We start from the raw sequence: 24,335 nt of genomic DNA, 5'->3' as shown, positions 1-24,335 counted from the left end.
GTCTAACGCAAGCATACCACAATGTTTTGTTGTAGTTTCAGTGTGCAAGTGCATAGTGAAACAACAGTAGTTTGGTATAATTGCTATATAAGAGAGAAGTCAAAACACAATGGAAATGGAAGCCCCAGAATCCTCTTGCTTTCCACACTTAGGCTGAATATAGATGCAGAGGCCAAGAAGGGCTAAAAGCCACCTTTCTTCTTTTCTTATACAGTTAAACTTACTCTCCTCCCCACGACATCCAAGAGCAGCCACAGGACAGGAATTGCACTAGTCTTAGTCAAAGGGACTACAGAAAACTAGTCCCGTCTCTTTCCTTAAATTAGAAGTACTGCTATGCTAAGGGCATGTATGAAGTTGCTTTGCACCACTAAAAACTGTAAAATGACTTCGCTGGTGAAAGGATCTGTCCTTTCATGCATGAACAGTATTTAATATTACTATGCGCCAACCTAATCGAAGCTCACGATCACAGTTTTATAATAAGAATTATCTTTGTATTCTTCCTTTTCTCTGCCTCTGGAGTGTAATTTGTAAGTGAAACATCTACCTACATATCTCTAGGTGGAAAGAACAAAATTTTATCTGGGAAAAAGAATCTCCAAGCAGTTACATCAAAGTAAAACATTTATCTAGAAAGGTAGTGATGTATCTACTTTTCATTTTTGTTCATATTCTCCATACCTTTTTTTTATTTATTATTATTTTATTATTATTTTCCAAAAAAACAGTTACAAGCCATCAGGTCATTATTAAGCACACAGTACCTTTTCTTTCAGCATTACTTGCTCTTTCTTCACTTTACTTCTAATTTTAGTTACCTGTTTAACACACATTTTCCAGGAAACCCAAATACTAAGTTCTTCCAGTATTACAGGAAAGTTTCCGAGTGCCTATTTCTTTACATGCAATTAAACTAGCAGAGCATCTCAGAATATAGGCAATACGAAATACTTATTTTTACCTTCTGAGGACTTTTTTTCTGACTTTTCAGAAGTGAAACAATACATATTTTCATTTTAAAAATACATAACTGCACTGTATTTTCTTTTTAAAATCTTGAAACAGTACTTTGGTTTTTGAAACTCAAAGTGACTTGGACACTATACTTCATCATTCATTTGACATCATCAGTGAATGTTTCATACTTGTTTTCTATTTTGTAAAGAGCTTTGCACTAATGCGGCTTATAGAATACTATCCATTTTGCATGGCAGTGTTTTACATTCATCTTGCAGAAGGAAAATGAAAATAGAGGAAGCAATTGCTCCTAATGAATAAAAACATACTGAAATTTATTTTACCTACTCAGATATTTTTCACCTTTACAACTTTGTAAATGCTTTCTTTGCATTCATCTAGATGTATTTAGCATCTTGAAGGAATTCTGCAACTTGTCATATTCATGGAATGCAATTTTATATGAAGGATTTTGCTTTATTTGGGGAATTACAAATCGTATCTGGAACAGGCTGAGGAGAAGAAGTAAGCTAAGTATTAGCTTCCTGTGGAACAGGCTGTGCCCCAGAATGATACTCTCCACAAACTTTGATTCTCACTTTCCACTGGTAAACTGGGAGGCCACATTTCAGCCGGTTAGGACTTTTTGCTTCCTTGTTCTTCTTCTTTCCTGAAATCGAAAGTATACTTAAAACAAACAAAACAAAAAAAGTAGTGATTAATAAGATTCTTAAATCCTACTGCAAGAACATAACTTTACCTGTAACTGTACCAATATTGTTCCTTCAATGTCCTTCAGATTTCCATGCCCACGTTTTTTGTTTCTTGATTGTCAACTGTCTTTAACTCAATCATATAATAAAATCTGACTTTCTGACACTGTACAACATTGATCTCTGACTTACGAACTGTAGTATACATTAAGTCTAATGGCTATCACTATACCCACAATATTCACCATGGATTCCGTTTTAGCATCTGTTAGTCGATTTTGAAGTAATTAAGAATAGCATAAGACCTTACTGGCTTATTCTCAAGAGGTGCAGTCCAACACAAGAGACTAGGACAGGAAAGTTTACTTTTAATTTCTACTCTTTATTCTACTCACTATGACATTAATGAAAATTCATTATGATTAATGGCCTAGACTTTTTATATAGGCTATATACAGACTATATATAAAGACTTCTATAGACTTATATAGTTTATACAGACTATCTTTTTTCTTACCTTCATAAACATCTTTTTGCTCAGTCTTCAAGTTCATAACAGCCCCCTCTGAACTTTGTAAACTTTTTATTCCAAGATTTCAAGGGTTGCAACCTTTTACTCTTTGACTAAAGGTAGAAAAGTTCAACCTGTAGAATGTGCTAAGGCCATGCACTTTTGTCTAAGACAGTCTCAGTGTGCCTTTTATACTTTTCCTTTATATAACTGAACTTTACTGATATACAGTAAGTACCAATAAACACATAATTATTAACATAACTATTAACATAACTATTAACATTAAGCACTTTGTTCCAGTATCTAGCAGTCAGTAGAAGGTATGCAGGCAGCATAAGTCATTTCAAAGTTGGCAAAATACTACAGCAAAAGGCAATGCAGAAATTCATTAAGTCTATGCACAGCAATTGCAACCTACCACTGCCATCTCTGTGAAGTTCTCCTCGTTTAAAAAATAATAAAAAAATAAATAAACACACCAAAAATCACCAAAAACTATAACAACAACCAGGGCTTTGAGGTTGATTTCTGAATCCATTTCAATTCTGATACAGTCAAGTTAACCAGAATGGAAAGGTAACTCATACTCATGTACCAGCTGTTAGACTGAGAGTGGGACGCTAGATCAAGCCACCAAAAAAGGCTTACTTCCTCTCTTCTATGCCAAAATCTAAACTATCCTAAATTGAAGACATGTAACTTTTCCTCTTGATTTTTTCTCAAAACATCCATCTTTTTAAAAGTCCACTCGTACAACATGTGTCCCTTCTAGCAGTTTTGATTCATGCCATGCCAACTTGTTTGGTTGCAAGGTAAATCTATTAGAGGAATATTCCACAAGGAGATGCAACTTTTTTTGGTCTTAACTCCTGTTTTAGCAATTGCCAGTGTCTCCATTCAGCTTTTCTGCCTTTGTGATTTTCTTACATATTGGTATAACTCCTCCACTCAAGCAACTTCCGTTCCTCATCTGCAACAATTGCTGCTGGCTTTAGTTGTTGTCACGGGGTGATACTGTGTGATCTTGAGTGATTGTTTTCAAACTCCTGTATGACTAACATGGTTTTCATCTGAGTATCTATGAGGTACATATGTAATGTATTCATAAGGGAAAATTTATATTTGGTGTGCTCAAACTTTTTACAGCACTTTATCCTTACAAAACCCTTCTATGCTATAGAAATATTAACATTTTACAAATAGAGAATGGAGGAATGGAACAGACAAAGATGCATCGTGTTAAGGTATCCAAATGCTTAAGGATGCCTACTGGGATTTTCAAGAGTGGTCTGACATATAACTACTATTGAACTAATTGAAAAAATTTTCACTAAATGCCTAATTTGCATTTTTAGTTTTCTGAAAACCTTTAAAATCTGACTCACCCATGTCACCCTTTTAATCCAGCAGACCAGTGCATTCAATCTGGAACTCATTAGCCCTTAAACTTATGCTCTAAGCAGTTCACAGTGCTTCCCATAATAGGACAAGTTGGGTGAAAAATAAGAAGCTGTGCATGTTCCAAGCACCCAGCTCGGCCCCCTCCCTCCTTCTCTGAGTCCCACACCATGTTCTCAGATGGTGGGGAGCCAGTATCTACCATGCCTGTCCAGTCCCCCTACCACTCCCACAATACAGCCAACATACATGAATGGCTCAAACCAAGTGGGCTGCTGTAAAGCATTCATGTCTATCATGTAGTTGGGGTAGGCAAGTAGTATTTTATTGGAGAAAAAACACATAAAAGCATGCATAAATGCTTTAATTGTTGTATAAAAACTCATCATAAATGTTTTCTAGCTGCACTTTTCTCAATTCAAGCAATGTTGTACACATTTTTAGATAGGTCTGTTGTCTGGCCCAAGAGGAGGTTGCTCAGTTTGGCTAATGCATATCACCTTCACACAGCAAAGAAACATGGGTTATAGCAATTACAGCTTCTTCTTTTGCCTGTTTCTGCTAGGAGGATGCTGTCTTTCAGCACAGGTTTTCTTCACCTCCCTAAATTTAGGCCACCGGTTGCTGGAGAGTGGCTGGACGTGCTATCAGGTCCTTTTTCATGACATTTCACCATTGTTAAGTCAATGAAATTCACAATGTAAATCAAGCCAGTGTACTACCCTGTGATTGCAAATCTTATTCCTTCTTTTTGGAAGTTAGGTACACTGTCTTCTCACAGCCCATACCATCACATCACTGGTTAAACAAACCTCACGGGCAGCCAGTTTACTGGGACAACACACGTATTTTAATCAAAGAAATACAAGGCAGGGTAAATTAGTAAATTCCTGCCATAACATTGCTACTCTACAGAAGTGGTTTCTGAGTCAGGGCTCATGGATAATGTGTTGCCTGCTAGACCCTTTGAGACTGCCTGCAGCTGCAGAAAATAAAAATGTTAAAATTGAGGCCAATAGGAAGATGCTGCCTGCAGCATAATTGCTCACTGTTGTTGCACATCGGCTGGCGAAGGTTAGGGAGCACTGCTCTGTGTAATTGAGCGGGTTTGCAATAGTACCAGAGTCTGTTTACATAATAATGTATAATAATGGTTTAAGCAAAACAGGTAGAAATAAATACAATTCAAATTTTTGTCTTTAAGTAGTGGTGATGAATTTTTACCGAGCACAGCATGTCTGAAAAATGCTCCCAAACCAATGCCAGGTATTCTCTGGCTGAGGCTGATGGAAAAAACAGGCACCTTCTTAAAGGAATCCAAAAAGCTGTTATCCAAGTTAGCTGAGGCTGAAGTCTTCACATGCATTTCTAGTTATTTAGTATTCAAAGAGAGCACTGATTTAAGTAGACATTTTGGGAATCATCACCTGATATACAAATATGTGATTAATCCCCTGGTAAATGAAAATTACAGAAAATCACAGGTGTCTGTTACAAAAATTACTGCTTATGTGAACAAAGCAATTAAATCTGTCTATACGAACAAAACAATTAAATCTGTCTAATTTTAAAAAATCCTTATCAAACATTGCATGAATTACTTTAATTTGAATATTTCAAGTGAGAGATAAGCCGGAATGGCTGCAAATAAATTTGGATATGAGCAGACTGAGTATAGGAAAACTCCTTATTCATTTATTGTGATAGAAGAGCACCCCCCCCCCCCCCCCATTTTCTTCTTGTTACTGGTTTCCTCCGGGCCTTTCATCATATCCAAGCATTTGTCAGTAAGTTGCACTTTGAGTCCTACTTCAGGTTTCCCAAATCACATAAAAGTGTTTAAGATTACAGTGTAATTTGACTGCCCTGTGCTAAATGAGCTAACGTGTTCCAGGGAATATTACGGAAAATAATACTATGCTGTGACGATCAGCTGATCTAGCACCGAGGCTTTTGAGTACTACAAATGTTTATCAACTTCTCTTTTAACTCTTTAAATTTCTGCTCACAGTGAGCAAACTCCACTTGATGGTGTAAACATAAATATATTAAGCTCCTAAGTGAAATTGTAATTTGCCTTTCCCTTTATGGCCAGAGATGTCCAGAACATCGTCAGTCTTTCAGCATTTTTGACTAGCTGAAAGCTTAGGAAGCTTCCTTAAGCGAAAGTTTTTAAATCAGTGCTATGCCAAGATACAAGAAGGCAACCATAATCCAGACGCACACCCTCAGCGTACATCTCGCCAGACCTCCGGCCCCCACACCTGCTACGGAACTGCAAGAAGCAGTCTTTGCAGCCTGCGAGGAGGCAGAACTGGGAAGTTAGGTTGGATTGCGCCGCGCGTGAAGCGCCCCGGAAAACCCCGCTGCCTTCGCAACCGGAGCCAGCGCCGCGGGGAGGGCCCCGGGAGCACGGAGAGAGCCCCCGAGCCCGGCGACACCGCAGCAAGCTCCGGGGCGGCTGCACCGGCCGAGGATGTCGTGCCCCGAGGCGCCGCACCGGGCAAGGGTGCTGTGGCCCGAGGCGGCCGCCGAGGCCGCCCGCGGGGCCGCGGGTCGCCCAGCCGGGCGAGAAAGTTGCCCGGAGCCCTGCCCTCGGCCGGCAGCAGCCGTGTCCGGCTGCCCCGGGAGCCCCGGGGGGGCCGCGTCTCCCCGAAGCGCCGGGCTCCGCCCGCCTGCGATGCGAGCGAGCGCCGGGCGCCGCGGCGGCCGCCGGCGGAGCGGAGGAAGGTGCCCCGGGCCCGGGCTGCGGGGGTGCCCCCGTCCCCGCCGGCGGCCCCGCGGGGCCGAGAGGCCTCGGCCCGCCGCCCCGGGCGCCCCCCGCGGGGCAGGCGCCCTCCTCCCGCCGCCCGCCCGCCCGGGGAGCCGCGGCCGTACCTGAGTCGGTGAGGCGGGGCCGGGCTCTGTCCCGCAGGTAGTAGATGAAATCCCGGCAGTTCTCGTTCTCCACCGCCCCGACGGAGCACAGCTCGGCCAGCAGCTGCAGCGCTTTCTGGCAGATCTCGTCCTCCCTGTCGCCGGGCATCGCCCCCCAGCATCCTCGGGCGCGGAGCGGAGCTCTGCGGTCAGGCGCCGCGCCGCTGCCCGCCGCCGGCCCCGCCGCCGCCGCCGCCGCCCTCCTGCAGCCGCCCGCGCCGCGGGGCCGCCGCCCGCATCCTCCGCCAGCGCCGCCGGCCGCGCACCCGCCCCGCCGGGCCGCCCGCCGCGCCCCCCGCTGCCAGCTTCGCCCCGCCGGGGGCCGTCCCGCAGCCTCTGCCCGCCGGCCGCGCCGCCGCGCTCCTCTGGGGCGGCCGAGGAGGAGGAGGAGAGGAGGAGGAGGAGGACCCACCAGTTGAATGCGGGAGCGGGGAGGGCGGGCGCCCGCCCAGACGCGCCGCCGCAGCTCTGCCCGGCGCGGGGGGCACCCAACCGGCTGCGGCCGGGCCGGGGGAGAATTTGCAGGGTGTAGGAAAAGGAGGCCTCGGGTGCGGGTCTCGGCAGGCAGCAAGCCTCGGGAAACTACTCTTCTTCCTCCTCCTCCTCCTCTTCTTCATCACGAGCCAGGCCCTAGCCCCCTCTTTGCTGGTCTACTTTTAGTGTCTATAAACAGTTAAACACCGTGAGCTTTTTGAGCCTCACTGCCTGCTCCTATTCAGAAAGGATTACATTCACTCAACTAGCTGTCTTGAAATTATTTCTCAGTAAATAATGCGTGCCCTAGCAGTTGGGAGCCTAGCGGAGGGGAAGACGTTTATAGTGTGAGTCCCATGTAGCTAATGGTGTGCTTCAGCTGTTTTGTGGGGTGGGTTAGGAAGAGTTAAAGCATCACTGACAAATCCCGGGCACCCGAGAACCGGGCCCAGCTTGAAGAGCAGGCAGGAGAGCCTCCTGCTCTCCCAGAGAAGGCAGCAGGCTGAGAAGCCACCATCCGATGCGTGTAGTTATCCTGAGAAGCAGGAGAGGTGTGAGGTGCTGCTTGGCCCCCTGGACTGGTCAGCAGGGAGGCTGTTGGTTTTGTGAGGAGAGAAGCTGAGAAGCTACTACATTTAACTTGATGTTTTATGTCTCTGTTTTAGAGTGGTTTAAGTAAACATCAGAGGCCATGATGAGCTCAGAAAGTTCAGACTGCTAGTGATGTTCAGCCTACTGCTTAAAGATTGGTGATAATGGTTCTAGAATAGTGCATACAGCAACATCTTCTGGTAGAAACTGTTTTTTTTTTTTTTCTTTCTTTCTTTCTTTCTTTCTTTCTTTCTTTCTTTCTTTCTTTCTTTCTAAAGAAAAAACTATAGCAGTGAAATAAGTTACAACATACTCTGTGACTAGGGCAGACATTAACAACAGAAGTTGTTTACTAGTGTAAGGATTGCTAGTGCTTTGGCACCATTGCTTATGTCTCAAAAGGCATGAGCTTTTTCCTGTTCTAATAGAAAAATGATGTCTGTAAAACATGATTGTATAAACCAGGTATAATTCCATCAGCAAACAGGTAACTGTCATGCTGGCTTCTTCTTAGAAGTTAATCATAGATAATGAAATGGCCTGTAGCTGTTATACTCACTGAAATCATACTTCTGAAGCCCAGAGATATTCTATTCATAAGTATATGTTTTCACATCCAAGCAAGAAGAAACTTCCTACTAGCCTCAATAAATGCTGCACAAATACTTAACTTAGTGTTGGGAATACCAGTGGGATTGACTTGCTTCTCCGAGAGTGCAGGAAGAGAGGGGAAAGAGAGGATTCTGAAGAGGAGCTGTGAATCACAGCTTTCTCTGAAACCAAGGACTTGGCAATAGGAGTACTGCTGCTCTTGCTGCTTCAGCAAAGAAGGGCTGTAGTTTACAGAACTTGGTAGAACCTTGAGCTACCAGAGATTTCCTTTGGGGGAAAACCACTCTCAAAAGGCTTAGTGAATTATTCACACTCATAAGCTCTTTGGGGTTAGCTACTCTTTCATCTGTAACACCGAATCAAGTACTGGTCAATGCTGGTGGAAGGTAATAAAGAGGAGGAAAGACAGAGGGGCTGTTAAAGACCACTGATGGAGACATCTGCCAAGTGCAGTCCAAGTAGTCAGCAATCATGCCATACCTAGAGAGCAGTGCTGTTCTATAGCTTGTACTGCATCCAGGACAGTCGAACCTATCGACTGAGAGTGATATTAATGTATTTACTAAAGTGTGGTTCTTTTCCTGTGGGACCATAAGCTCAGCACTAGCCTGGAATTCTAGCTTGCCGCAGAGTGAACTCTGGATGGCCTGCTGATGAAGTGGTAACTTCTTTATCTTTCTCCTCTAATTAAAATATATTGCTTCATTTTTGAAATGGTAGAAATCTGAAGGTGCTGATATGTTTGTAATGCAGGTGGTGATGGTAGGAAATTTTTCAGAATCTAATGGAGGAAAGACCATGAAATTGCTTGGATGTCACGGCTAGTAAACAAAGACATCTATTCTCAAAAGCTCTGAACAGGTACTTAGTACACTGTCCAAGAAAACACCGAGTCTTTTTCTGGAGATAATTACAGCAAATGGAATCTGCTGTGTCTAAAAGCAAACGCAATTCTCATTCCTATGAATAATTGTGAAAACTAGGCTATATCTGCCATTTTGTTGCCATTGAAAGCATTTTTCTATTCTTTCTGTCATCCCTAGTTGTGATGAGCTTACTCTTGTCTCAGCTGCAAATTTTGCCCATTCAGGGCAGGCGGTACACTTGAGAACACCAGTATATGCTGCCCTAACGAACTGTGGTCCTAGAAGGGCATTGCATGATGCAGTGGGACACTCCTGTTAACCTGATGTTGAAAGTTACAGCTTGTACTGACCATAGGTATATATATTTTTTCTGTTTAGTGCAGAGCTGCCCTCACACAGTACAGTGTACTCAGAAACTAGAAAAAAATCCCCAAGCCCACTAGACGTGGAATCAAAGTAAGTTTAACTGTTTGACCTACAACAATTCTGTCATCCTCAATTGACACATTCTTCTTTCTTACCTTGAAATAAAGCTTTTCCCCAGTGTTCTAGCAGTAACACAAGGGTTGCCTGGCAATGAAATCATCTTCGAAGCACAGGTGTTCATGAAACAAACGCCTTTCTGGAAGAAAGTAGGCAACTTGCATCAGAATTTTTATTATGCCTACGCTGTAAGCAGAACTCATCAAGTGTTTGGCAAAGTTTTATACCTTTCTGGTCTGGTAGCATGCCGAATTACAGACCAAACGGGTTAAATCTGGTTTTTGTTGTTGTTTGGAATTCCTTTTTGCAATTTGATACTGTCCTTGTTTTAAGGGGTTCTTTACAGTCTTCTTCCTCAGCATCACACATCTTTGGGTGGAATGTTTCGTGCACCCACCACACAAACCTCTTTTACATTAGGAGGGAACTTCAGCAGCAGCTTTAACAGCCCCCTTGCTTGAGGGTAACAGGTGGGGGCATGGGCAGAGTGTCAGGGAAGGATAAGCCTGACTCTTCTATGAAGAGTTACCTCTCTTCAATCACAAGTGGAAAGAAAGAATCCATCAGAGCAAAATCACGGTCATTCCAAGTGAAGCCTGGCTTTGTTCAGCGTTAAGTGTCCCAGGCTCAACATTTCCATTTTATAGTCACCTGGAAGGTGAAGGCACCAGTAGAGTGACTTTGGTCTGTGGTGTTCCTTTTTCTGTGCTTTAACTCTGTGCAAAAGATTGGCTCTGGAATTTTTTTAATCACTTCTCCCTCCAAATTTCCAAAGAAATACGACCTGTAGTTTGTGTTGAGATTTTTTATAATTTCTGAAATTAAAGACTTCAGAACTGAAACGTGAGGCATTTATTAATTCCTACTACTACTGATTCCTGTGGGAAGCAGAAGCCCGTTTACCCAAAAGGAACACAGGACCCAAAATCTAGACTTGTCACTGGGTTTTCAGCTCACAGAGACCTTTTGAAAGCAAATGACTCACAGTAGGAGGCACGATCCAATTTGGGCTAATCTGAGTTCTGGGATAACAGCATCAGATAAATGAAAGTATGGAGCACTCAGCTTACTCCTTAGCATTTCCCAAATGTCAAAGCTTTGAACCAAGTCAAAACTATGAGAAACCCTCTAAGCGTTGCTTAAGAAACCAGGTTGCAGCACGTTTTCTTCTCTGTAGCTCAGATATCTCCAGACTGACAGCAGAAGCTGAATCCCACTGGCTACTCAGTGAAGCCATTCAAAGAAATAGAGCTGTGGCTGTGATCCAAAGCTAGCCATGAGGCAGTGCTAAGGAATCTCTGAAAAAACATCTAGCAAAGCTTTGAAAAAAGTTGGGCAGGTGATGGCTGCAAACAGAAACTGCATTGGCTGTAGCAAGTTTTCAAGCATTTTAACTTTGAGCTGCTTGTTGTTCAAATAGTTGTAATTGCAAAACAGAGAAATGTTAGGTAAACTTACTGAAGATAGGAAATATCGCTACATGTAGATCAACAGAGAGTACAGCATCGGAGGGAGAAACCAAGGTGACGTACTAGGAGAAGAGAAGGTCTGCGCAACTATATACAACACGTTTGTCATACTTCTGAAGAGTTCATTCATTTTGATTCCTTGTGCTTTTTGGTACACTAAAGTACCAGAGACAAAGTACCAGAGACCTAAGACCTTGTTTGCCATTATTCTCCATTTTATTATGCTCTCATCCAAGTTGACACACTGACAAAAAAGAAGGCATCAAATTCTTTTCTTGCCTTCCCAAATGGTCTATTTCCAGGGAGTGCTGCACACCATACCTCCAAGAAGTCAGCTTTACTACAAACGATGCCATTAAATTGTCCTGTTTTGCCACATGCTTCCTTCTGTTTTCTAATAACACTAGATGTCTTATTTATCCAAAACCAACAGTTTTGATCCGTTGGACTATAACTACTGCCACCCCAGAGCCTGACATTAGTTCATAACACGGGTGCGTGTCAGCATAAAAATGTTCCTTCGTGCTCAGAAATAATTTGCCTCCAAACACAAATCTCCAACGGCAAAGCGATTGTTCTTCTAATCCCAGCACCTCTGAGCAGAAAAGCTCTCTCCTGTAACACTGACACTTTTTCCAACCAGAATGAAGCAGCAGTGGGCTGTTTAATGGAAGAAATAATTAAGCAGATCAACTTTAGATGAACACAAAGTGAACTAGATAAGCTTTTCATATAGCCACCAGACAAATGATGCTGTTTCTGGCTCAGGAAAAAAAAAAAAAGAAAAAAAAAAAGGAGATGCTCTTTACAGAACATGGGGACTAACACGTGCTTGTGAGACAGAGCTCCCCCTTTCAGGGTGGCATCCCACTTGGGGGAGCGTTTAGTTTTTCTGTTAGGCTGCAGATGCAAAATGAGCTAATATTATTCTGGTAGGATTACACTGTGGTTTTCTAAATTTAAAGGGAAGAATTATAAAGGCAGAGAAACTCGCATGGATGGCCTCAGATGTATAGGTGTAAGCTCTACAATATTTTAATACACAACTCACCTACTATGTGAGTAGGTTCATTGAATTCTGCGGGATTACTCTTTTGAGTAAGGATTCAGCCAGCACAGGAGGGGGTCCAATCCAGTTCCTAATTTGTAAGGGTGTAGACTGGGATATGACACAGTTAACATGCAGTAGCCTGAAGTTCTGGTGATTCAGAAGACACGTTTAAGCAGAAATAATCCAAAAAAAGAATTCTTAATTAGAAATTTATGTGGCTATCAGTAAATTGCTTTGAGATCCTTTGTCAATGAGAAGAGCTATATAAATGCAAATTTCTTTCATGGAATTCATTTTATTTATCCATTTTATTTAAAAAAATGAAACAGATTTTTATTGTGTTTTGGTACTAAATATGAAGGGCCAGATACATCTCTGTTGCAAGCTTTTGAAACTAATAGAGTTACAGCACAAATGAACCTGTCCCTGGATATCTGTTATACATTATGGAAAACAGAAAGTAATATAATTTTAGCATAAGAAATATATTTTTTTAATCAAATTCAAGCTTTGTGCCTTCCTCACACTTTCATATGCTTTTGTCCTTTGTACTCCTAATCTTTTTTACAAATGTAGTCCTGGTAATCTAAGGAGTTGTGGTTTTTTTGTTGTTGTTGTTGTTTGTTCATTTAAAAATGGTTCACTCACTCTAGGTTTATTTCTAGGTGATTCTAGATTAGATTCTGGATCTGATGCTAGATTCAGTTCTAGATGAGATGAGTTATATGGAGCTTGGGTTTGTCAATGACACAGCTGAGATGCTCTGGGCAGGGATTACAGAAAAGCAAATGCCTGGGTAAACAGTTTGCTGATGGGTCGGGCTCAAAGGGTTTTAGTAAATGGGGTTACATCAGACTGGTGGCCAGTCACTAGTGGGGTTCTGCAGCACTCCATTTTAGGACCAGTTCTCTTCCATGTTTTTATATATGGTCTGGATGCAGGACTCGAATGCGTGCTAAATAAGTTTGTAGCTGATACTGAATTAGGAGGAGCTGTTGACTCCCTTGAGAACAGAGAGGTGCCAAGCCTACTAGAGTTCAAGAACCATTTGGACAACTGATAAAGAGTTTGATAGATCTCAGACATAAAGGTTTTATGTACTGGTAGTCCTGTGTGGAGCCAGGAGTTGAACTCGATGATCCTTGTGGGTCCCTTCCAACTTGACATATTCCATGATTCAATGACCCTAATCATGAGCTGTGAGAAGCATAACACTGTCTTGCTCTGTGAGTTATTCTTGAACAGAGAGCAAAATTGCAAAAGTGATGGTTCTTCTGCTGATTTCTGTGTTACTTGGTAGACTATTATTTAGAAAAGGGAATACGCTGAAGAGTGTTCCTACATTAACCTTGACAACCATTGTACTTCCTGTTTCTGAGGCATTGTGCCTAATATTCTCCCCTCATGTGCTGAAGCATCTAAGTCCTTAAGGAAGATGAAAAGTTGATTTTGGAAAAGAAGTCCCTGAAAATGAGGTGTCTTACTCCTTTAAGGTTTACCCCTGAAGTTTGTTATTTATGTTAACATGCTCACAGGAGCCAGGTGATAACAAGGTATGAGCTGGTCCTATACTTTATGAATCTCCAGCCAACAAAAAACGACAACATCTGTGTCATTTATAGCATTTGTGTATTTGTAAATGCATGAAATGTACATGAGAAATGACATGTAATAAAGGTCACTGAAAATAGCTTGCCCAGAAAAAAAGTTATTATAGGAGTCCAGCTAATATTCAGGACTGTATGTAAAACCCGAAGAAGGCTCAGCAAACTTTAAAGCCACTGAATAAAGTAAATGTTATTACGTCTAAAGCATTTTTTTCTAGTTCAAAAAGCAGAATCATCTGGGACAAAAATGATTTTCAAAATTGGTATCTTACTGTCTAGTAGGACCTTTGATATAATAACTCATTGATTGTCTTAGTGGCACAGTTCATGTGAGTAGGTATAAAAGATCTCAATCATAAAGTGGACTGGAGGAAAGCTCTACTAATGTATTTCCACTCAGGAGCTTGCAGCTACTTATTACTATTTCCTAACTGAAAGAAGGAATAAAAACGTTTTGTGGGTTTATGGTTTATAGCTTCCTGAATTTGTAAGAGAATGCTAAGAAAGCAGCTTTTGATGTTGCATTTGAGTCCTTCATCTGGACAGCTGAGCTGGAGAATGACTACTCTTACACAAAGAACAGAAAATATATATCTGTGTGTGGCCCACAGGCTCTTGGTTCTAATGTTGACCATGCAACCTCATAACTGGAACTTGGATATTCTTGCCCTGACGCACAAGTACCCTTGGGGACTGATGAAAAAATTTATTCCTTTCAGATCTACCTTTAGTTCTGGTTGTGCTCCATAACATGTAACCAGATAATCCGGAGTCCATCCAGAAGCCAGTGGTGGTTAAAAATAGCCAATAAATTGCATCAAGAATATGCTTTCCACTAGGTAGTCTTGAAGTTGGAAGTGTCAAAATGGAAAGGTAAATGAAAAAGATGGAATAAATCAATTAATATGAGTGTGACTTCGCAGATTCACTTGGGCAGAAAGTTCAACTTCTGTTATTACAAAAATCTGAAAAGTCCAAATTGCTTCATTTGGCCCATTCTGTTTTTCATCCATAGCAAAATACCTAGCTAATACATTCATGAGCAGGTTTAGACTGATTTGGGTTCTGGTAAAGAGTATGATCTAATGTATGATCTTCTTACAAGAAAAGCTGTTCCTAAAGGATGCTCACACAATGGCTTCTTGCTGCACTCCTGGGTAGCGGGGGCCCCATGGGCGGTAGAATCGGAGCCAGGCTGGGGCAGGGGCTGCCAGAGCCCGCCCTGTGGCTGAGGCACCTCAGCAGCGCAGCGCCGGCCTTGAGCCCCATGGATGACTGCTCCTGAACATACAGCCTTCTCCCAGTCAGGATCCTGAAAAAAGGGACCATAATACTGCTCTCCTGGTGTGTATAACTTCAGGTTACTAAATTGCCACCATCTCTAGCAGGGGATGGGATTTTGTGAAGCTTACTTTCTTCTGGGTGTTCAGCAAATGCTTTCAAAAGGTGTGTGGCCTGTAAAGTGACTGTGTGTGTGGAACTGTAAGGCCTTAAAAACCTCCTTCCACTTTTGACGTGACCTTATGCTGTTTCTTATGAAAGGTTTTACCTCGTTTTTTCCATTTTTCTTCTTTGTGGAAGTTTCTTTGGTATGACTCTTTCTGTAATTGCTTTGGAGCCTGTGCTATGGTGTCCATCGCTGTCCTAGCCTCAAGGCAGAGTTTGAATGTGTAATCCATTTTTCCACAAGCGTGAATTCAAATCAAAGTTTAAGCACATGCATGTACATTGCTTCAAGCACCAGAATACTTCCGTGTTTAATTAAATGGGACAATCCGTGTCCCTAAGTTAGACACTTAACAAGTATATCTCTGAAACAGGACTGCCTACAGTAATGCTCCTGGACTGCTTGTTTGAGTAACAAACGACAGAAATAACTTGTTCAATTTCCTTTTCTCTTTTACTTAATTCACTCAAAAAGAAAAGAGACTAAGGAAACCCACATGATGTTTTGGCAACAGTGTAACTTGCAATACCTAAATGCAGAGGCTGATGGCCTTCTGTTCTGTGCAAATCACAGGAGCTAGGGCTTGGCATAAATTTGTGTAAGACAGAGTTTTGTAGATAGCTTGAACATCTCTTCACAACAGACTGAAAAACAACTTATTTTTTCTATTACAGTTGAAATATTGGGTGAATAAATGAGCTATGTTGCTGTATGAGATACGTTTGATGGAAAGAAAGGTAAGCTGTTTCTTTGGCACAGGCATAACAAACTTATGACTGAAGCCCCATGCATAAATGAGTTTCTTGGAGTCCCACTAGCAACACAATAATAGACACATTGATAAATACTTTATTAATACTGAAAATGTGAGCAAACTAAGGAATGTGTGACATGATTGATATTTCTGTTGATAGTTCTCACTAAATTGTCAGAGGTAGCAAATTTCTCTAATTGTATTTAACAAAGTGGTTATTGGTGATAACTTTGCTCTTGGCAGACATACAATCTGTCTAGTTGCTATCAATAATAAAATAAAATTTCTGTAGCATTAATTATTTAATTATTATTTAATTTTTAAGGTATTCACCAAAATAATTGTTCAACTTTTTTTTTTTGTCCAACAACATGATACTCAAAAAAAAAAAAAAAAAGAGAAATTCTGATAAAGTGTGAGCAGCATGTTTTTTTCCAAGTGGACATTAATCTGTCATTTGAGTTCTCTAACATTTGATCAAAGTATCTGAAACTATACCGTAAAGAGCTCAATATTTAACAGGTCAGGATTTCCACTCAGTTATGTCTCACAACATAAGCTATATTTGTTTGAATATAGAAATAGAGTCTTTTGACTTTATTTCCTGCTTCTCACCTTAGGAACTAACATTGCTTAGTAAAAGTTAATTAACATATTGCAGCCTAACATAGTAAGTGGAACTTCTTAAGTTGACAGTTTCTGATCTTAAAGTTGTATTTATGGTTTCTATCTGAATCCAAACTTTTCTTCTGTTAATTATAGTACAGTTAGAGTTGGATGAGAAATGTCTTCCCAGTTTTTTTTAATTTCGAAGAATTTAAAAATATCTTCTGTTCCAGTGAGGGCAGAAGACAAGCTTTTTCAGAGGTGTTTTTGTTGTTGCTGTTGTTTTTGCTGATTTGAAAAAAAAAAAAAAAAAAAAGAGAGAGAGAGAGAGTCTCTTCATTTAGCCAAACATTGCTAATTTTACTATATGAAGCTGAGAGGAAGGAAAGAAGATCTTTCCTCTGTCTTTCTGTCTGTCTGTCTTTGTATTCCATCCCACCCCCCCTTCTCCCCTCAGCCCTGAGGTTTGTTCTTATTAACCATCCTAAACCAATCAAACAGATTGGCATTAACCTACATAAAATGGTTCAGTTAAAATAATCCAGGAAATTTGTGTTGCAGTCTCTCAAAGGGTTTGGCAGAATAAGGAGTGAGTGGGGCTTCCCTATTCCAGTCCCAACTGCTGGCTTTTGGTTGACCAGCAAGGTACTTCTTCCTCCCTTGAGACTTTAGATAACTTTCCATTTCTCTTTCTCTTTCTCTCTCTCTCTCTCTCTCTCTCTCTCGCTCTCTTTTTTTTTTTTTTTTTTTTTTTTTTAACCCATGTAGCTCATGAAATCTTTACTTAAAGACATGAGGGGTTGATTATGTGCTTTCTTCAGGAGTCTTAATTCTTCAGTCCTGGGCTCCTTGTTACCGTTAGGTCAGCAGGGCTGAAACAAGCTTGCTTACTGCAGATTGGCTTCACTCAGTGCATCCAGCTATTTTTCCCTCAAACCATGTGGGGAAGGAGAAATGATCCATAGCCAACTATAGTCTTTGTTTTTTCCCTGCTGTTATGTTTTTGTTCATACACAGGCTTTTCAATTTTATGAAGTCAGCTTTATATGAAAGCTGAAATGTAATTGCATCCTCCTGAGTAAAATGGACAATTTCTGTGCCAATTGTGTTTTTAAAGAAAAGATTACAGCATTCGCTCTGCTGCCTGCTTTCTCTGCCTATGAATCCCTCTGCCTATGTAAAGGGATTAAATATTCTCAAATGTTACATGGAATTACAGTTCTTTGTAATTCCATAAATGCACAGAATAACACCTTCATTATTTTTGTCCTGGGAAGAAGTATAACATAACAGGTAGGCTTTTTCCAGTACACCTTGTTTTACTTCAGCAAACACTAATGAGAATTTGGTCCAGTATAAATCATACATTACTGTTCCTCTACATTTTCCATATTAACTTAAACTTTAATTTCCCTGTGGAATTTTTGGCTTTTTGGTATACCTTGTAGATCAAAGGCAACATGATAAATACTGTGCAGTTGGCAGCTTTTTGTTTGTTTGTTTTGAACTGAAGACCTTAAGTATGATAATATTTATGTAATGGAAAATATTTTTTTAATAATGTTGCATGGTTGCACACAAATCAGTTTCAAATATCTTTTCCTTCCTTTTTTATTGTTTCTAGCATTCTCTGTATCATTTGTAATACCTTTGCATAGACTCAGGAAATGGGTGGCTTTTACAGAGCTGAATTTAGATATAGTACTGTGTTTTTCATTGATCACATCTTACAAGATTTCCAGGCTTCCTTATGCGTTTTATGCTTTCCTATGGACTGTCATAAAATAGTTTACTTACAGTTGTGCTGTGAACATGACATTGCCAATACATTGCAATTTCTTTGAACAGTGTACACAGACTTCTCTTTTCCCAGACAAATGAGGCTGCATACCTGAAAGAATGATTGATAGAAAGCTTAAGAAACATAGTTCTTGTTCCTGAAAATGTGCTTCTCCATCTCAAGTCTGCACAGCCCTTTCCTTAACACTGGAATTTATTCTTTGAAATCCATCTGTAATATCCCACAGAGCTGTTTAAAGGAGCTTAACCAAGGTTACTGAATAGAGGATAGGAGAAAGAGTACTTGAGCTGTTTTAAAAAGGTTGTATTTGCAAAAGTGGGAGAGGTTCCTAAACTCAGGATGACCTGAACTAAAGAGGCCAGGGTACCTGGGGTAAAACAGTTCTCCTTTGGGCACAGCTGAGAGAACTTTAAGTATAATAAACTATAAAACTTATAGTCTTATGTTAAAATCTCCCTCTGATTGTTTCAGGGTGTGAGGGAGTTTGCTTGTTGTTGTTGTTTTGTGTCTACTATCAAGGGAACCTTCTAGCCAAACCTTCCTTAGGTGCTGAAGATACTGCTAATTCCTGTCATTGTCTAGTTCAGCAGATGTTCTGTAGCATGGGATGAAGGGGCTGACAGTTCAGTTATTGCCACAGCTACATCCATCCTAGCTGCTGGTTAAAGTTACTGAAGGGAAGAGGCAGTGGTGCCACATCATTAACTTTTTGAGCACTCTGTGTGCAGAACTGTGATAAACATAATCAAAACATGATTAGGCATGAGGTCTAACACTGAAGGAAGTATGCTCACCTCAACCTAGGAATTCTTGGAGACACAGTAATAACCAGACAAGCCCTAAGAAAGTACTGGAGTCCGCCTCCCTAAACTAAGATTACATTCTGAAAGGTGCTGAGCATCAACTCTGAATAAAAACAGTAAGAACAGAGAGTGTGCAGGGCAACAGAAAACAATGTAGAGGAAGTATTGTAGGTCTTAAAGAAAGTATGAAAGAAGGCTGCAGTTATGAAATTTAAAACAGTGAGATGTAAAACTAGACTCCAGTAGACTGGATTGTAAACTAATGCGAACACCGGTATTTAGAAGCTTGAGGCAGGAGAAGGTGGATAGGTAATCATCAGAACTGTAAATGCCAAGAGAAAAGGCTAAAGCATTGTAATGCTGTGGTATTCCCATATGGTGTCAGATAAAAGAGTGAAACTTCAGAATGGGAATTGTAATCTGTCTATCTGCTTCAGTATGTGCAAATCTAATGGATTTTGAAAGACCTCTCAATGTACACTTTTTAAGGAGATTCTTTAACTCCCTTTATTTTTTCCACTAATAATAATAGAAATTTTCTTGCTGAGATGTAAGGTGCTATAAATTCTGTGATTGTTTTTTCTTATTAGGAAGTACATGAAAAGATCTATAATGCATTTTCAGAGAACAGCTGCATCTTTATAGAGTGTTGTCTTACTGTTAACTTTACTAAATCATGAGGGACATAACTATAACCATTAACCTGATTTTTAGCTGAATTAAATTTAACTTACTCTTCAGTCTCTACCTGAACTTGCATTCATCAATCCTCTCCACGAGTTTGCAGCATCCCGAGGTTTCAGGAAATTCTGTTGTCTTCTGCCTGAAGGGAAAAAATGGCTCAAATCCATCTCAGTAGAGGATGGAGTTGTTTTCTCCCTCCTAAGGCAGAGCTTGGCCTTCTTCCCATGTTAGAAGTTATTTTAAAGATCTTGCACTAAAGATTTTTCTTCCTTGATTCCTGAATATAACCTTGGCCGTATGACTCGCACTTCCCATTTAAATTATAAATTACAAACCTTTGTTTTCACCAATCTTTGTTTTAGCCTTGTTATATGTATTGTATGGAAGAAAGCTATATCTTTTACTCAGGTTTTAACTGGAATTATAGTTATATTTTGGATATTGTTCTCAGGAAGATGTCCAGTGCAGCAATAAGTCTGGATTAAACATGTTCTAAAATCCTATAGAAATATAACTTTTTTCCCCCCCTTGTTTATCATTGGTAGCATCAATCATCATCATAGCACTTTAGCCCTCGCTGTCCTGATCCCTGTCCACTGTGTGGTCTGAACCCTAATCCAAGTATTAAGCGAAGGCCAGTGATACCAACCTGATTCTTTAGATAGCCATCTGAGAAACTTTTATTCAAAATAAAGGACTAACCCAGTAATAATTCTAGGTTTACGACCCCTCCTATACTGATCTATAACCTTAGTACTAATTAGTCCAGCTGCTCCTGTCCTCACCCTAATCTTGAGGCAGTTGCATATTTAGTACTGAATTTAGTTCAGTATGATGTTTTCCAGAACTCAGACACTCATTGGTTATCTAACCTAGCAATATGTAACTGTTACTCTCTACATTATATTTACTTTGATAAATAAATCGAGTTTGTAAGTAGTACAAGTCATAACTAAACTTTTAATATAAAATCATGCAGAAATAATGTATTTACATGAACAATTCAGTATATACATTTTTACTCTTAGAGATAGATTTTACAGAAAACCATCATATGATACTAATATGACTAAAAGAAACCAAATATTTTTTGTGCAGCCTATCCCTGTGCAACTACATGACATTTTCAGAGCATAAGGAAAAAGACTGAAGCCCTTTCCTTCCTGCCTCCCTCTGCTCCCCCCTTAAGGCTAGATTTTTCCAAGAAGCTTCTCTCTTTAGGAGGGAGTACTTTGTGAGCTGTGCTCTCTTGAAAAATATGTCAAACTGCTATGATCTCTACATGGCAGCTGATCTCTTAAAAAACCTGGCCTTCATCCAAATGAACCAGCATATGTGTATAGAGTACAGCCTTCCTTGGTGGACACATGGTAAGCTTATTATAAAAGCTGTGTACATACCATGATTTTTCGTATAGATTGAATTCAGTCAAAGCAAATTTTCATTGATGCATTCAGAAATACTTCTCAAGAAGGGATGTTTCTAGGCAGCTGCTCAAGTATGTTTCTTCAACCATTTGAATGTTAGAATTTGTAATATATTTAACACTTTGTAAAATATTTAACACATTAAAGTGTATTTATAAAATACATCCCATCTTGGAAAAACTAAGATTGCTGGTTTTACCAATTCACTTGCTGTGAATTAATTGCAACATCCTGGCTGTAGATAGTAGAACTTAGCTGGAAGGCTAATGTTCTCAGAATAGATTGGGAGCAGAAACTCTAGACCAGAATTCATCTATAAACACAGTTTGTTAATACAACTTCTGTTCTGAAATCACTTTTAGGATCTTGAAATTTCAATCTGAATGAGACTTCAGTGCACTTAAGTTACTTACTATTAGATTAGTTTTATGAAGAGAATTCAATAAATGCTCTGTAGCAAGTGTGCATACAGCAGGCTAACTGCATACACATGGTTATTGTCAACTTTTGACACTTTTATCATGGGACTGATGAGAAGCATAAAAGTTGACTGGCAATAGCTAAGTTTCCTGCACTGCCATAAATGTGCTAAGTGCTAAGGCCCTGCCAGCATCCTGCTGCTTTAAAGGGCCACCAGACCAGTGGCTGAAAACAATGATTTCTTATTTCTTATGGGATCAAAAGGATTGATAACCTTGCTTAGCCTTGCTCCAAGCTTTGTGATTTACCTTAATAAACTACCATTTTGCCTTAGGCTTTCTGTTGACTGTGCTGTAAGACTTGTACCCAAAAATGTGTTTGTCAGTATGCGTCACATCACTTTTTATCTAGTTTGGTATAGCTGCCTATTTATGTAACCTTCTGTAGCATCAAATGCTTATCAACACAGGAATTCTGGGAAATGTTCTGTTACAGAGATATCAGTACAAGAATCGTGTATTCCTCATTGTGTTTCTGTAATGATGCAAAACACCTGTGTCAGGTTATATCATGCAGCTGTAAGTGTTAGGAATCATGTAATGAGGTGAGGCTGTGCTGCCAGGGAGAGATAAGAGTGAGCACAGGGTTGTAAACACTCAACATCTGATTTCGGATTTTTTTTTTATCTGTGGAATGAGAGAGCTCCTAGTGCCAGGGGGATGCTATACGAATAAGGGATGTAAATTCTTCAGAGAGCCTTGAGAATAGAAAAATGCAGAAGTGCTAACTTTGTATCTGGAAAATTATTGCTGTGAATAGAGACTGTATGTCTGTCCTATACAAAGTGAAAGGCTATCCTTAATGCAAGTAGTTGGAAAAGTGAAGATTGCTAACAAAATAAGAGCATAACGCATGCTTGACTGGTCAAGTTAATGAAGATAAAATAGGATACAGCAGTATGTATATGTCAATGAAAGGGCAAAAACATGCAGAATTCTGTCATGGAAAAAAGTCATATTACAGCTTTCTGTCCATGAGACATGTCATGAGTAGTGGAAAATATATGATCCAAATAAACAGCTAGTAAAAAAACTTGAGTGGCAGTTCTGCTGCTGACCTCATAGTGAGATTAAGGCCCTACTTGCTATTGGAAGTAGAGAAACTCTAAGTGTTCTCTAGGACACTTCATTTTCTCTCTTCTGTTATTTCCTCTATTGTATGTTTTGTCAGCTCTGGGATCAAGACGAATAGAATAACTAAGTATATTTTTCTATAAAATATCTTTAAGATTATGTAGGTTTTTTGTTCTATTAAAAAAAACACCACAAACAAAAAAACCTCTTCCTTATTCTGTCCTCTCTTATTTCCAGTTGTGCTTAGCATCTGGTGTCTTAGCTGTCTTTTTCAAGCAAACTTTAACATTAAGCAAGACAGGTATTGAATGCTTTTGTTGTTTGCGTTACTGGAAAGGTCCTAGACTTGCATTTTTCTAGGTCTTGTTCTTCTCTTTCTTATTGCTGTGTGCATCTCTTTGCTAATCTATTGCATGCTGTAAACCCCATTTCTGGCATTGTGTGTTAATGCTTTTCTCCCGTGTTGTTTAGCACTGCATCTTGTTTAATGTATCTGTGAGTTTGACCTATAACTCTCTTGTTGCTGCCCAGTTTCTCTCACTTCTTAACTTTCCTCAGGACCTTGGGCTCTCTCTTTCATGAGCTCATTCTAAACAGCTTCACGCATCTGTAGTCTAAAATGCTTTATTAGTTGGGTCCAAAATAATTGTCTCCTAAAACAAAAGTTTTTTTTCAGCACAGGTCAAGAACTTGTTGCTTAGTCTGTGCCAAGATACGTATTTAGGTTGCAGGGGCTTCCTGTTAACAGTTATGCATCTCTTACAGCTAACATCCCAGTCCTATGACACTTCAGAAGGATAGGGCTTCAAAGTAAATTGTGGAAACACCACACACAGCCTGTTCATCTGCTACACCATTACAAAGTAGAACTGGTATCCAAGGCTTTGGTACATTTTGGTGATCTCCTTTATTACCATCAGCTGAGACAGATTAAGACAGGCTGAAATTCGTTCTAGCCTAGCCTAGGCTTGCCATATGTGTGCTGATTGCTCATAGCAGCACACTGGAGTCCTGCAGCTCATCTCTTCCCTTTCTGTATTACTGAAGATTTTTGCGTGAAATGAATATATGGAAAAAAGCGGGAAAATAAGGGTAAGGGGCCTAAGGAAATCAAAATGTGCACGTATGCCTGGGAGGGGGATAGTAAACTGTAACTGAAGAAGCTTAAAGCAGTTTTTCTAAGAAAAAGCTAGTTTTGTTTTTAACAGTGTGTTGTAAGTAGGTGAGCAATGCTTGATTGGGGAGTGGGGGGAGACAGAGAATCTCTTCTACTGTATGCTTTGAAAAAAAAAAAAAACCAAAACCACAAATCTGGTTTTGTAGATTACTGGGGGCTCCAGTGTGTTTCTTGAGCTTGGCTGAGGAAGAAAGAAGAATCCTCCTGAGATTCTGGAAAATCATGGAATTGCTGGTAGAACATAAGCACTTGCTTCAAAGAACTGCTGATGGAGTGCAAAAAGATGTGTTTTAGATGGTGGGGAGCTTTTGCCCCATGTGTGCTAAAATTAGATTGCTGCCCTGATCATTTGTTAGGTATAGTGTACGTTTTGTGTTTTCATGTTGGGGTAGACTTTGTTTACGTTTTTCCTTCTCTAAAACAAGGATT

At 40.2% G+C, this 24,335-nt stretch overlaps 1 protein-coding gene and 1 long non-coding RNA gene across 6 annotated transcripts in view; one reads left to right on the top strand and one right to left on the bottom strand.

Annotated features, from left to right (window-relative positions):
- SYT9 (synaptotagmin 9) overlaps positions 1-6,674 on the bottom strand; it is a 69,915-nt gene extending 63,241 nt beyond the window's left edge. For all 5 annotated transcript variants that reach the window (XR_005820693.1, XM_040559908.1, XM_040559910.1 and 2 more), the window contains exon 1: positions 6,463-6,674. Coding sequence is in view for 4 of the 5 variants with exons in the window: in XM_040559908.1 (XP_040415842.1) it covers positions 6,463-6,610 (148 nt within the window). In the remaining variant the exon portion in view is untranslated. The remainder of the gene's footprint in view (positions 1-6,462) is intronic.
- The window catches only part of LOC121071566, a 299,785-nt gene that overhangs the window by 137,700 nt on the left and 137,750 nt on the right, over positions 1-24,335 (top strand). The window contains exon 4 of the long non-coding RNA XR_005820694.1: positions 15,776-15,838. This is a non-coding gene — a long non-coding RNA (uncharacterized LOC121071566). The remainder of the gene's footprint in view (positions 1-15,775; positions 15,839-24,335) is intronic.

Source organism: Cygnus olor, chromosome 5 (assembly GCF_009769625.2).
Source record: "Cygnus olor isolate bCygOlo1 chromosome 5, bCygOlo1.pri.v2, whole genome shotgun sequence".
Lineage (NCBI taxonomy): Eukaryota > Metazoa > Chordata > Aves > Anseriformes > Anatidae > Cygnus > Cygnus olor.
Note: the sequence above shows the minus strand (reverse complement) of the source record. Positions and strands in the feature narration are given on the sequence as shown.